General features: G+C 40.3%; 1 protein-coding gene across 3 annotated transcripts in view; it reads left to right on the top strand.

The window, feature by feature from the left end:
* The window catches only part of Rmnd1 (required for meiotic nuclear division 1 homolog), a 47551-nt gene extending 33235 nt beyond the window's left edge, over nucleotides 1-14316 (top strand). For 2 of the 3 annotated variants that reach the window (XM_063232910.1, XM_063232911.1), the window contains exons 8-11: nucleotides 739-803; nucleotides 2462-2538; nucleotides 5455-5575; nucleotides 13578-14316. In XM_063232910.1, coding sequence (XP_063088980.1) covers nucleotides 739-803; nucleotides 2462-2538; nucleotides 5455-5575; nucleotides 13578-13754 — 440 coding nt within the window. In that variant the 3' untranslated portion in view covers nucleotides 13755-14316. The remainder of the gene's footprint in view (nucleotides 1-738; nucleotides 804-2461; nucleotides 2539-5454; nucleotides 5576-13577) is intronic. The other variant, XM_003468512.5, reaches the window with a different exon arrangement.
* Nucleotides 14317-14760: the final 444 nt, after the last annotated feature.

Below are 14760 nucleotides of genomic sequence, written 5' to 3'. Positions count from 1 at the left end.
CATGGAAGTTTTAAGTATTTGTTGGAAGATTTTAGCATGTTTTCAACAAAGCGTATGTACACTAGATGGTGTAGAACATGCAATCTGCCGTAGATACTCATTCTGCATTCACTGTGTTCAAAGGTGTTTCTGTACTATTGCCAAGGTCTTTGTGTGCCTCTCCCCTTCTTTCTGTGTGACTGTTACACACTCACGGTCTCAGTTCAGATGCAGCCCGGCCCTCGGTGTGGAGACCACACTCTTGTGTTCGCAGGAATGGGATAAAGTCAAAGCAGCTTTTTGGCTTTTCCTGAAAGAGCCATGCCCCCGATAAAACAGTCCAAGCTCCCTGTCTTTGCCACAAGTCTGCGTCATGCTGGAGACAGATGTCCCGCACTCCTCTGGAGTCCTGTTGAGTGGAAGGCTGGGGGCCTTATACCCCACCCCAGCTCCCAGCCCCAAAGAGCACACCTGCCCCCCAAGGCAGCGGTGCACCCTGAGATGCACCTTTAAAATCAGATCTGTTCCCTTGGATACACCAACAGGGCTTAGAAATGCCAGTTTCCTTTCGTTTCCCTCATCAATGCTGTCCTTTATCGTAATTAACTATTCTGGTTTCTAGAGTTCTAGTTTCACAGTTTAATCACATTTGCTCCGTAAAGTATTGCTGAAATCGCAGCAGAAGTACTGTGCATTTTCACATTTGTATAAACATGTTTATGATGCTAAATGTTCCATTTTAACTTTTTTTTTCTTCAGTGAAACTAGCTATTTGGGAAGCAACATTGGATAAATTTATTGAGTCTATTCAGTCAATTCCAGAGGTAATTATTTTAGTTTTATGCTTGTTTTCAAGGGTTGATTTCTACTTTGGAAAAATACAAATTTCTCAATGTAAAAATATATGAATGAGTATAATAAAGTAATAAGTACTAGGAAAGCCAGATGAAATTTAAGAAAAAAACTTCTAATTACACATAATGAAAGGAAATCTCATAATGATCTTTTTAAATGCTACATTATTTTCCTATATGGCATAATAGTAACATAAATGAAAAGAAAAACAGTGAAATCTCTGCTTTGTAAAGAAAGCAGTTGCCTCCACTTTTTCATGATAAAAAGCCAGGGGAGCACACACCTATAATGCCAGCACTGGGATGCTGAGGTAGAAGGATCATAAACTCAAGCCCAGTGTGGTCAACTTAGTGACGTAGCAAGACCCTGTTTCAAAATTTAAAAGGAGGTGGGTATATAGCTCATTATGAAGGTGCTGGGTTCAATCCCTAGTTCCCTCAAAAAAAGAATTTTCTAAATTTGAATAATATTAGCATAAAGATGTATATATTTAGTTATATATATATATTTATATAAAATTATAAGTAAGGTTATATTGAAATTTCAAAGTATATTAAAGATCATGTTTACTATAACTAATTTTGTTTTTACTGTGACAGAATAATGTAGTTAATTATTTTTAGGAGAAGAGAGACCCTGCTTTTTCAGTAACAGATTAGAAGTGTGTGTCATAGGCAGTGTTGATGAGAGGGGTATATTAGCTGTGTTACTGTGACTAAATATCCCCCCCATCTAATCTGCTTATTTGGGGGAGCATCATTTGTTTCAGCATACAGTTTGGAGTTTGAGTTCCTGGTCAGGCAGAGAGCACATGTTTATGGCAGTGAGGCCACAAAATGAAGAAGGAGCTGCAGGGACCCCCTACACCCTGCAGGAGCCCACCCACCCCTGACCCAATTCCCTCCCAAGGCCTGATGTAAGCAACACTTCCAGAGTGTGAACAAGCCTGGCCCTTCTGGGGACACTCAGGGTCCAAACTATTGCAAAAGGAAATGAAAAAAACTGAGTAGGAGCCTGAAGTCTCAGAGTGAGTTAAGATATGCACAGGGGAGACCATCATCTAGGTTATTTACATGATACTAGAATTATGCCCTTTCAGAATTTGATGGGCCCAGTTCTTATTGGAAAGAGAGGTATATAGGTATATATGCAATCACCCCTCAGTATGCATAGGACATCGGCTGCTGGACCCTGAACTCCTCCTGCCCCCACAATTCCAAAGCCTGTGATGCTCACTGTAACCCATGCACATCCTCTCGTATACCTTCAGTCTGCTGGGCAGTACTCATAATACTTAATACAATGTAGATATGGTGTACAGTAGTTTTCTGTAGTATTTTGTTACTTTGTTTTGTTTGTTTGCAGTGCTTGGGATCAAACTGAGGGCCTCAAACTTGACAGGCAAGTGCTGTACAATGAGTTACACTCCCAGCCCTGTAAATGCTGCATAAATAGTTGTTACACTGTCATCTTTAGGCAATAAGGACAAGGGAGAATAGTCTGTGCATGTTCAGTACAGGTGCAGTGCTTTTTAGATATTTTCTAGCTGTGATTAGTCGAATCAATAGACGCAGAACTCACAGGTACTGAGGGCCAACTGCATGTGGTTTTGTTCTCTCCCAAATAGGCTTTAAAAGCTGGGAAGAAAGTGAAATTATCTCATAAAGAAGTTATGCAGAAAATGGGTGAACTCTTTGCCCTAAGGTAAAATTTTCTCTTATAAATAAAATATTTCATACATTTAAGTCTCAAGCAATCGCAGCTATAGTTCCATGGTAAACATTTAGGCCCAGTGTGGGGTACATACCTGTAATCCCAGCAGTTGGGAGGCAAGATGATTGCTGAGTTCAAGGCTAGCTTATACTACACAGCAAGAGCCTCTCTCAAAAATCAAAGAGTAACTACTCTCATTTCATTAATTATAAACAGGCAGAACTCAAGAGAAGCAGATAGGCTGTAGTAGGACTATACTGGAGGAAATTCAACATGTGCAAGAAAGATCATAATTAGTCCACGTTAAACCCATGTCAGGGAGCACAGCAGATGTTCAGGTAGGAAGGTATATTCTAGAATGTGCCCAAGAGGAATTCCCAGTAAAAATACTAACACTGCATTATAATGCTCAACAGATTTACTATAAAGTTATGTACCACAGTTCATTGAACTGGATACTGCAAAATGCCATAGGCAAGGATTATGATGATGCTTTATCACAGAATTTAAATCTTACTCTTACTGAAATGGCCCTTAGTCTTATTTGAATATAGACTCTGTTGCATTCCCATTTGAGCGTACGTAAAAAGGAATCAAAAAATAAACTATTTAAGGTCGTGGCAACAAGTCACAATTGTCACATGTAACACACCATCAGTTTTAAGGCACTCCCATTTTTGGATGTTAAATGCAAAGAATTGTGTCTTAAAATTGATAAAATACAGGAATGCTTTATTCCAGATGAATGCCTGGAAGATTTTCAGTATATTCCTGTCATTTCCCCCAAATTTACGAGCATCATCATTGCTCTCACTGCGTAGCACTGCCCACTTCTTCCCCTTCCGGTGGGGAATGAGAGCCAGAGGACTAGGAGCCACCCCTCCGCGTCTCCCTGGATCTCTCCGGGTCTCTCCTGTGCACTTCTTGCGGTGAGGGCCCGATTTGGATCTCCTACTAGCGCGGCATGGCACAGCACAGCACAGCAGATCCCAAAGCCTGTGATCTCCAACGCATTGGAGTCTGCACTCTTATTCTCTTGCTAATACTAGCAGAATCCAATAAAGCAAATATAATATTAAAACTTAAAAGTTTGGGGATTTATTTAGCTCAGCGGCATAAGCGCCTGCCTGGCAAGCACAAGGTCATGAGTTTGATCCCCAGTACCAAAAAAATAAAAAAACAAAACTTAAAAAGTTCAGACTAAATATACTTGGATTCATGACGTTTCTAAGAAGCCTGACTTTTGTACGCGGTTTTCTTATCTTTACAGTAAAAGTACTTGTGCTATTCAAAGGAGTATGATGAATGTGTACAAAGAAACACAGCAAGGTATACTAGATGAAAAATCAAGTCAAATGACATGTAGCATAATCCCACTTGTATAAGAGAAATCCCTAGTTAAAAAAATATATACCTATTTATCTGTATATACACATATGCACACATAGGTATGTGCGTACACCTGCATAATCCATGTGGAAAGACCTGGAAGGCCACATCAGTGCTGGAAGGCGCTACCCTTGGGAAGAACAAAGGATTTGACTGGTGTGGTGGGTTAAGAAGGCCTACTGCTGTTTTAGGGAGTTCTCCATTTCCTTCTAGTTAATGCTATTTATGTGTAACTTCTACAGTTTAAATTTCCTTTTCCTCCTCACTTTTTTAACTTTTATTTTGAAACAGTTTTTCCTATATGGCTCCGCCTGGGCAGAACTTGCAATCCTCCGTCTGCCGCTCCCAGATTTCTGAGATTATAGGTGTGTGCTGTCACACCTGGCTATTTAATTAAAAATTTTTAAAGTAATCTTAGACCTCTTACATAGACAGAAATTAAAAAAGAAAGAAATTAAGAGAGAGTGTGTATGTTTGCTTGTTCAGGGTTTGAGTGGAAGGATACAAAGGGAACTTATTTGTGGCTACCAGTAGGGAGAAGGTAGGACTAATAGATTAATAATTTTTACTTCGTCTTTCTGGTTCTTGTGTCATGTCCCCTACCCCGCCCCCCCCAAAATCATGTCTTTATCTATAGTGACACCTCTTAAAAGAAATAGAAAACAAAACTTTCCTTTTCCATTTTATAAACTTTTATTTATTTATTCACTGTCTTTTTGAGACAGGGTCTCACTATGCAGTTCAGGCTGGCTTTGAGCTCACTTTGTAGCCTACACGGGTCTCAAACCTGCAACATTCCTCCTGCCTCAGCCTCCTGAGTGCTGGGATTACAGGTGTGCTTCACCACACCCAGCCCCATAAATATTCTTTAAAGTCTTATCAGTGTATTTTAGGTATACATAATGATAACATTCATCATAGGGAATTTGTACCTGTACATGATATATTTTGGTTCTTTTTTTTCCCATCTTTTCCCCTCCCTTCAACCCATAAATATTGTTATTAGAGACGGAATTAATTTAGTTGAGAAATTTGAAAAATTTTTTTCCAAATCCATTTTATTTCAAGGAGAAAAAGAGACAAATTTTCAAAACATGCCAGTTGGGGAAACAATGGTACATAGACTGTGCATTATCATCCCCAAATCATTCACTTAGAACACAAGACATCTGCATTTAATTGTCCGAACAATATCAGCACAAATCTTTCTCTTCAGTGAACTCAGAAAAATCACTAGTATACCTGTCTTAACTTTTTATATACATTTAACACACATATACATGTTGTTTCTTTCAGCTTCCCACACTAATGAGGCAATGCAATGTTTACACATGTGTCTTAAAGAAATTTGAAATTGGTTTGCAGATTTTCATTTACATATTTGTCATAAGTACTTTTGCAAAAGTCAGCATTTAAGAATACTTTCATGTAGCACCACATGAACATGAAACATAGAAACAATGATTTTTAGTTTAAAATTAATGAAAACATTTTATTTGCCCCTTTCTTTTTTTAAAGACACCGTATAAACTTGAGCTCAGACTTCTTGATAACTCCTGATTTCTACTGGGACCGAGAAAACCTGGAAGAACTTTATGATAAAACTTGTCAATTCCTCAGCATTACACGAAGAGTTAAGGTATGAATTCTGTGCTACTGTTAAGAGGGGAAAAAAGGCATTGCATACTGTTTGTATGACTGTGAAATTTTAAATTAAGCGAATATGCTTAACTGTCAGAGAAACTTCTATTCAGATCTCTTTCAAGGTCGCCTTCTCTCACCCTCATATAATTGCTTTTCAGCTTTTTATGTGAAGGGATCTTCTGATACTCGTTTCAAAGACTAGTGAACATTTGTGAGCACTGAGACCTAACAGATCATTAAGAAGTTCACATAAAGTTTCAAACAAAAGTTCATGGGGTCCTGATTGTGAAGGTAGAATGAATTGCAGAAGGAATCTTGCAACATGAATGAAGTGATTGATAAACGGAAGTCAAGGAGAGGACAAAACAGGACTCTGTTTGTCTGCAGGTGGCAGGGGGAAGGTGGCAAAAGAGAAGTCTGGGAGGGAAGTACGGACGAATTTCAGGCAGGCTACAAGACTTTCAGCCGGGGCTGAAGATGGGCTCAGTGGTAGAGCACTTGCTAGCATGGGGGAGGCCCTGGGCTCGATCCTAAGTATCACCCCCCCCAAAAAAAGATACTGACAGGCATTTAGAAGGGTGGCAGCAAAGCTGAAGAGACTCGGGAGCCACATCCTGAAGGTGGGGTGATGGAGGTAGACACGTGGGGAATGACCATAGAAACGAAGAGGTCTCTTTGCTGGCACTGCCTGCAATTCCAGGTCAAGGCAAAGAGGAGCACAAGTTTATGCCTGGCAAGACCTTCCCTCAAAAAAATAAAAAAATAAAAAATAAAAATTACTTTTTAAGGTTGGGAATGTAGCTCAGTGCAGAGGCCCTCATTTCAATCACAATACAACAAAATAAATTTTATAAAGTTTAAACAGGAATTTAGCTCAGCACTCCTTGAGTTCAACCCATGGTACCACAAAAAGTTGGGAGGAGTATCTATCCATGCCCTCCCTTTTCTCCTGATGTACCCTGTCTTCTGGGTATGAAGCCAGTCTGAGATTGAGCTCCTCTTTGAGAAGGTTTTTATTAACATAAAAGCTAAAAAATCAGCTGAAAGAATCAAGCATTGACCACAGGTCCAGAGCCCTAGACCTGTGCAGAAAGCCCTGAAGAAGGTGGTGTAATATGTTGGAAGACACTTGGCATTTTCTCTTAAAGTTAACTGTAATCTTCTTACCAGACAGCCTATCAATTCCATCCCTAGGTATCACCCACGAGAAATGAAAACATACTGCCTTATACAATTGGTACACAAATATTTGTAACTTTATTCCTAAATAGTCAAAAACTGGAATCAACCAAATGGCCATTCCTAAGTGAATAAAAAACAACAATAACAACAAAAAACCTAGTTAATCCATTCCACAATAAAAGCAAGTACTGACCCATGCAAGCAGCATGAGTTAATCTCCAAATCATGATGCCGAGGAAGAGCAAGATGCCAAACGATGCAATATGCTGCTGGATTTGTGAGACAGTCTAGACAATCTAAAGAAAGTGTATCTGATTCCCTAAGACTTGGGGGTTGCTAGGAAGTAGACTGCAAAGGGCTACAGGAACTTTTTGTGGCAATAGTTACATGGGTATGTTTGTCAAAATTCTTTAAATTTTATACTTAGAATGGGTGCATTTTATATAAACCATGTCTCAAAGTTTAAAAATAAGGAATCTCATGACAATTCTTAAATCTGAGTGTTCAGATTTACTGTGCATAGATCTGTCCTTTTCCTGTGGCATGGAGACAGGGTGGAATTAGGATTCTTGTGGTAGGTACAGTGTCACTGACACCAAGAGTCTCTGTCTGTCTGCTGGTAACCAGCTTGCTCTGCTTAGTTAATATAAAAGTGACAAACAGTAACCACAGTGACCAGCTGCTTGGCAAGTTCTGAGCTCAGACACACACACACACACACACACACACACACACACACACACTGTGGGCCAGCTCAAATCACAGTACTCTTCCATACTGATGCCACAATAGTTTGCACACTGCCCCTCCTGGAATAAAGTACAAGAGAACAAAATTAGTCACTAATGATGGTTTACTGAGCAGAAGAAATAAAAAGATAAAGATGTCTTCCAAGAGGAAACTCATGCTGATCTTGGCACATTCCTATAATCCCAATCTGGGATTATAGGATCTCAAGATTGAGCCTACTCTGGATGACTTAGCAAGATGTAGTGTCAAAATAAAATAGGGCTACAGATACAGCTCTTCAACATCCAGCACCATCAAAAAAAATCCGACTTTGAACCTGAAAGCCTTAGTTAAAAGATGAAAAATGTCAAAGGAGGACCAGTAATGAAAACCATAGTGCAATAAGTAATCACCTAGCTGAGTTAAGAATTAATTAACTATTAGCTGGGCATGGTGGTACATGCCTATAACCACAGCACTTGGGAGGCCAAGGCAGGAGGATCACTGTGTGTTCAAGGCCAGCCTGGGCTACATAGAGAAACCCTGTCTCAAAAAGGGAAAAAAAAACAATTAACTACTAATCAAAGAAAAACCAAAAAATCCTTGGAGAAACCAACTGTCCCAAAGCAGAAGTGGCGACAGGAAAGGTCACTTAAGGCTTGCCCAGGAACAGAAGCCCAGTGGAGTGACTGCTTTGGTACCCCCTACTGGAAAGTTACTTAAGCAATCCAGAGCTCAGGCAGAGCAAGGTTCAGTCCCCAAATTTGAAGGTTCTTCTAAGTCAACCCCACTGTAGCACTCATTTTTAAAAACCTAATGTAAACTACACATAAATTACTAGTAACTGGGCCAGGTGTCATGGCACCTGCTTGTAATTTCAGTATTCAGGAGGATGAAGCAAGAGAATCACTGTGAATTCAAGGCCAGCCCTAACTACATAGCAAGACCCTGTCTCAAAAAAACAAAAAGAAAACCGAAAAAGTTAAATAACGAATCATGTGATCGCATGAGGAAAATACATAGTATTGCACCAAATCAGTGCTACAAGTGAAATACTTGCTCTTTAATCTGGCACCATTAAAAATGTATCACCCCATCTCAAAATTTGGAAGCAGAGGATGGGAGTGAGCTCAGTGTGAAGGCACTGAATTCAGTCCCCTTAACTACTGGAAACAGGATCTTATTATGCAGTTTAGGCTGTCCTTGAGCTCACTTTGTAATCCAGGTTGGTCTCAAATTTAAAACAGTCATCCTGCCTCAGCCTCCCAAGTGCTGGGATTACAGGCATGTACTACCATGCCTGGCCATTCTGTATGTTCGGGCCAGGACTATCTTAGCCTACATCTTGCTGGACAAGCCCAAACTCCACCTCATTTTTGTGATTCCAGAGGGCTTTGAACAGATCCCTCAGGTCCAGCTCTTCATAGTCTGCATAGTGATGGTCTGATTACATTTGCCTCTAGAACTATGCATTTTCTGTTGAAAGTTCTGGGTCTTTTGGTTTCCACAGCATTTTGGGTTGGGGGTGGAGGGGCAGGCTTTCACTATGTAGTTCAAGCTGATCTTAAGCTGTGTAGCCCAGGTTGGCCTCGAACTCACAGCAACCCTCCAGCCTCAGCCTCCCAAATGCTAGGATTACAGGCATGAACCACCATGCCAGGCATTTAAGGGTTTTTGTGTGTATGAAAGCATCCATGAAAAGAGTTAGAGCAGGAAGATACAAAATTCCTTTCCTTACATTTCCTCAGAAATGCTGAACATCCCCCACCACTGACGGGCAACCTAAACTGTTTTTGCACCCTTACCAGCAGCAAGCTAATGGCCATCTCATTGCCTAGCCTTACTCTTAAATGTCTGTCATCAAGTGGCTCATCTCTTTGGTGGTGTATCTTCCACCCGAGGTCCTTAGATTACACTTCTCAGAGTAATTTGTTTAGCATCCCAAAGCAGGTAAGATTGGTTAAGTTGTGAGAATTTGGAAGAGGCTTGTGTTAGCTTTATGTCACTGTAACAGAATGCCTGAGATAATTAACTTATGAAGATAAAAGCTTTATTCTGGCACAGACTGTGGTCATGACTGACTGGCCCATTCTGGACCTGTGACAAAGCAGCAAATTATGGCAGCAGCACATGGCACAGCAAGAGTGCTGCCAGCCTAGGATCAGAGACGGAGAATCAAGGTCCCACAGTCCCTTTAGGGATACTCCCAATGACCTAAATCCTCCTTCGAAGGGTCTAGTACTTCCCAACAGTGCCACCCGGGGACCACACCTTTGACACATGAGCTTTTAGGGAACACACAACACCATGGAATAACAGGGCTAAAGAAGAAAGAACGAGTCCTGTTGTGCTTGAAGAAGGCGATCACAGTGCTAGGTGGTGCAGAGGTGCTTTTTGTTTTCTCCTCAAAAGATAAGAGTCAAGAAAGACAGGATGACGGGGTATAAGACATGCTGAAAAGCCGAGAACAGGTCAGGTCCTTTTGTGAAAAGATTGAGAGCAGTTACAGAGGAGCCATAAGACAGAAACCAGCTTGTCTAGTTAGTGGCCCTCAAGTTCTGTCATGCGCCCCTGCACTCCTGTCCGTGGCTGATACTCTTACCTTTCCTTAATTTTGACATTGTGCCTTTCTAATACAGTCCCTGTGTGTCTTCTGAATGTTTCTAGTTGCTCTCTTAATCTCACAGTCCTCATTTACAGTATCACAGCTTCCCTTTCAGGATCATTCCCCACTGGAAGCTCCAAGAGGTCAGAGACCCTGATCATTGATAAAAAAAACTACCTATAATAGGTACTTGGTATTAGTTAAAAAAGAAAGGAAACTAGTGACTGAGATCGCAAAGTGCAATGGTTTGTGTTCTCTGAACCTTCCCTGTTGTTTCGGCTAATGGAAAGCCATGTAGCCTCTGCTATCTAGTCATTTGTTGGCAAATTTTCGAAGTCATTTTGGTGTCTTCTGCTTTACCCTCTGTATCTGGCCAACCACCTTTTCATTTCCCTCTATGTTCCACCTGGTCATTGGCAAAACCAGCGAAGCCTATGTGACAGACCCAGGGGAAGGATACCATACCCTCACCGCCTCATCACACAGTTCACATAGCAGCCCCTCGGCCACCGCTCCGCCCCCCCCCCACCCCCCGGAGTATCTATTGCCTTGCCTGTCCTCTTAGCCCGGCTATCCCTCTGGCTAGAAGGCAGAAAGCGGCATCCATCTTACCACTGTCTTCTCTGCCTGGCAGCATGATAAATGTTGAGTATCTCATAGTTAAACAAAGGACTCCTATTCACTTGAAAAGTAAGATTCCTACATTACAGGTTGGCATATGAGTTTTCTATTACTGCTGTAACGAATTACCACAGGCCTAGAGATTTAACACAAATTTATCACGCTTACAGTATTTGTAGTGCACAAGGAGCGATCACAATACAGTTAATGTTTAAAACTCACAGTAAGAGACATTAACAATAATCATAGTCAGAATGCTCTGCCTTGAACACACATTCTGTTATTTCTGCCACTTTCTGAAGCAGTTGTAGACAGAAAGGCAGGCCTCTGCAACTATTACAGTGTGTCCTCATCTTCATCACCGGATTTGCCACTGTGCAACTTCTGCCTATCCTCCACTCAAAATGGCCATCAATGGTCAAGGTTTTAGATGGATCCTGGACATGAAAGCAGACACAACAGAGCTCAACTACAGACAGAAGACTTGCAGACCTGCTTCACAAAACTAGCAAGAATGATGCAGGACATATGTTCAAAATGACGGGGAATATTTTGAGGGAGATGAACAGCACTCTTTTACTTTAAAATTTCAACCTTGTAAGGTTTGACCACACCTCATACATTCATTGCTTTTCACAATTACCTACTAACCTCACTTCAAAGTTGTCCACCATTTTTAGCTATGCTTGTCTCTGTACTTTTCCTTTTGCTTGCAATTCTGTTCTCCTGCCCCCTCTACCTCTGCACTTCTTTGCTTCTTGGCAGCAGCCTGTTTAATCACTTTCCTGTCAGCTCAGCTTGAGCCACCTGTAGTACGTGCATCACTATCCATCAGGTGGCTGGTACCACTGGTGGTATACACTGATCACTTTTATTGGTCTTTTTTACTAATGAAAAAACCACTTGCTGGGACATGCATACATGTACCAGTTGCTCAAGCTACCCAGCGCAAGACATGAATTATAGCCCCACTGTGAATGTGTTCAGTCCAGTTCCCATCCAGCAGGGTGGTGAAGCCCACCCCACTTCTCCTATCCTTTTGCTTCCAGACAGTGTGCGCACTTCTGAAGATAAATCAAACACCATAAAGCACTCAGGAAGACAGACTCTTGCTTGCACATGCCAACGTGTGAGCTTCAGAACAAAGAACCATTGGATATAATAATTAGGAGGCTTTTGGAAGTGTCAGGAGAGTTGTGGCAACATACCTAATTTCCAGGGGGTTAGTAAATTGGGTGATAAAGTGTAGGAAGAACACTTCCTTAGTAAAGGAATTAAGAGCCAAGTTAGTTTAACAAGCAAAGCAAGCTTAAAGATGCACGTGTTCTAGTGATGGTGAACCTTTCAGACAGTGAGTGCCTAAACTGCAACCAGAACCCATTTATTTATCACAAAGTGCAAACACTGCAATTAAACCTAAATACTGAGGTTTAAAAAAATAAATTCATGCTTATGGCTCTGCATGCCCACTGCGCACACATGCCATAGATTTACCACCATTGTTCGAGACCAAGATTAAGCAATCAACAGAAAAATTTGGGAGGAAAAGGGGCAAAAAAGGAAAAAATCATTACTATAAAATCAGACTAGCAACTACAAGGTCAACTCCACACAAAAAACATAAACATTATGTACAGCAAACACACTAATAAAATTTTAAGAAACGGCACATATATAATTGTATATATTATGTACAGTTATATATGCGCTAAACAGTTATTAATACCAAATGTCAGGAAGTTTGGCTACAGAAGCCAAACCCACATATACATGTCTCTTCTTGAAGCAACCTTTGATGCAAAATTAGTGTCCCACGTCATCTTAGGGTATAAATAATCCAAAAGTTCAAGTAATCTAAAATGTCATTTACAACTGGGAAAGAAACCGCTATCTGGGATATGGGCTATAGGCCTGCATGGCTATGCATGTCTACAATCACAGCACTCCGAGACTGAGACAAAAGGATCAAAGTTTTGAGTCCAGCCTGGGAAACTTAGGGACTTAGCAAGATCCTATCCCAAAATAAAAAATAAAAGGGCCTGAGATGGATGCAGCTTACTGCAAAGGCCCTGGGTTCAGTCCCCAGTATAGGAAGGGCGAATATAAGTGAATGTTACCCAGATAGTTCAGTGCTACCTTGCATTCCCTCACTGGTAAGGCAGTCTCATCCTCTGTGCAGAATTCTCAGGAACGTGGTCAATGCATTGTCTGACCTGTTGTCAGTCCCTGTACAAGCATTTGTGATTAGTGTTCATTCCAACTGCATCTTCAATATGCCCCCATGAAAACTATGTTTAAAATGTGTCAAGTCCTCCCAACTTTCATAGGAAACTATACAGAGGTATTAGGCAGACATGACTCAGCAATCACATCTAAGTTTTAAATTCAAAGATTTTATTTTCCATGAATTTCTACCATCAACTTGTGAGGCAGCATAATGCAGAGCTTCTGCAGTTAAAATGCTGCCATCTACTGGTGAGCTTGCACCAGCTCAAGCATTATTTTTGCGTTTTTAACAAGAAAATCATTTTTGGTCATCATTAGTCTGTGTTTTTTAAAAAAAAAAAAAAACACATTCTAAGTTTGGCCTCTTTTTCTTACTAAAAACAAAGATGGCTACCAGAAACTAAGATCTTAAAAGCCTGTATTTCTTGGTGAACTTTGCATTACAAAATGGCTCACTAGATTCATAGAAAGCAAACAGTTGCTGGTTGCTGGTCAGTTGCCTCAGGCGCCAGGACTGGGGAGCAAGAGTTCAGAGATAACTTTCACTCACAATGCATATACAAGTTTGACATGTGATGAAATACCAATTTTTTTGTAAACTGTTTAAATACATACTTTGATCTTTCTTCTACAGGTCATGAATGAAAAACTCCAGCACTGCATGGAACTAACAGATCTAATGCGAAATCACCTGAATGAAAAGAGAGCACTCCGCCTGGAGTGGATGATCGTCATCCTCATTGCCATAGAGGTGAGTATGAACACTGTACTGCAGTCATCTGTCCACCTTTTTACAAAGAAAGGCATGTGACAACATAGACAATTTGAGATACAAAAATCACAGCCAAAAAGAGGATGTTCCAGTGATCATTTCACACATATTTTGGGGAAATTAAAAAATATTAACACAAACAACTTACACACTTAGTCTTGAACTGACTTTTTTAAAAAACCAAGTAACTGTATTTTACCATTCATTAAATGTAATTTTTAAAAGGTTCCACATTTTAGATACCATGTTTATTCTAGCGGTAAATCAGATGCAGCCCAGCATCCCAACAAGCAGCTGTGCACCAGGTTTGCAGCTCACTAATCATCTTGGAAGTCGGTTCATCTGTAATAGTAATTTCTTTGCCATGAAATTAATAATTCTTTTTATCATCCTAAGGTAATGTTTGAGCTGGGACGAGTATTTTTCTAAACGTGTGATAACCAAATGTGTCACTGCAGAAGATGTTCAACTTCTACAATCAAAACTAAATGTTCTCTGTTGTGTAATCTCATGTTTACTATGTCATTTTTTTAAGCCAAGAAGTATATATAATGGTCTTTTCCAGCTCCTAGTTACTTAAATAAAAATTATAAAGAATCTAGTTTGGGTCTGTTTCACTGATAGTTGTGAAGTAAAACGTTTATTTTAGGTGAGTAATTTTGGATAACCTGTCTAGGAAACCTAGACAAAGGTTGTCTTAACATTAAAAGCCTTAAGGTTTTGGCCACTAATCCTTTAACCTACCTTGTGGAAAGCCAATCTTGGCTGTGGCTAAAAGAACCACATAGGAACTCAGGAGTGTTGAAATCAATATATGCAATGTCAAGGCAGGCTTTTGATGGCAACAGTAAGTTTTATATACCTATTTTAGATGGCATGATGACTGTTCACTGGCACTTTTATTAATCCAGTTTACTCTTTCACCACCAAGTCCATCCCATTATCTTCCCCAGAGATGCATGTGTTCTCATTTCACACATATTTTGGGGAAATTAAGAAATATTAACACGTTTTAATTTGTATCTAAATGTCTTTGCCCATTAGT

Source organism: Cavia porcellus, unplaced genomic scaffold (assembly GCF_034190915.1).
Source record: "Cavia porcellus strain 051 isolate PalLab524CR breed Dunkin Hartley unplaced genomic scaffold, mCavPor4.1 scaffold_22, whole genome shotgun sequence".
Lineage (NCBI taxonomy): Eukaryota > Metazoa > Chordata > Mammalia > Rodentia > Caviidae > Cavia > Cavia porcellus.
The sequence above is the reverse complement of the archived record's forward strand: the minus strand, read 5'-3'. Positions and strand labels throughout refer to the sequence as shown.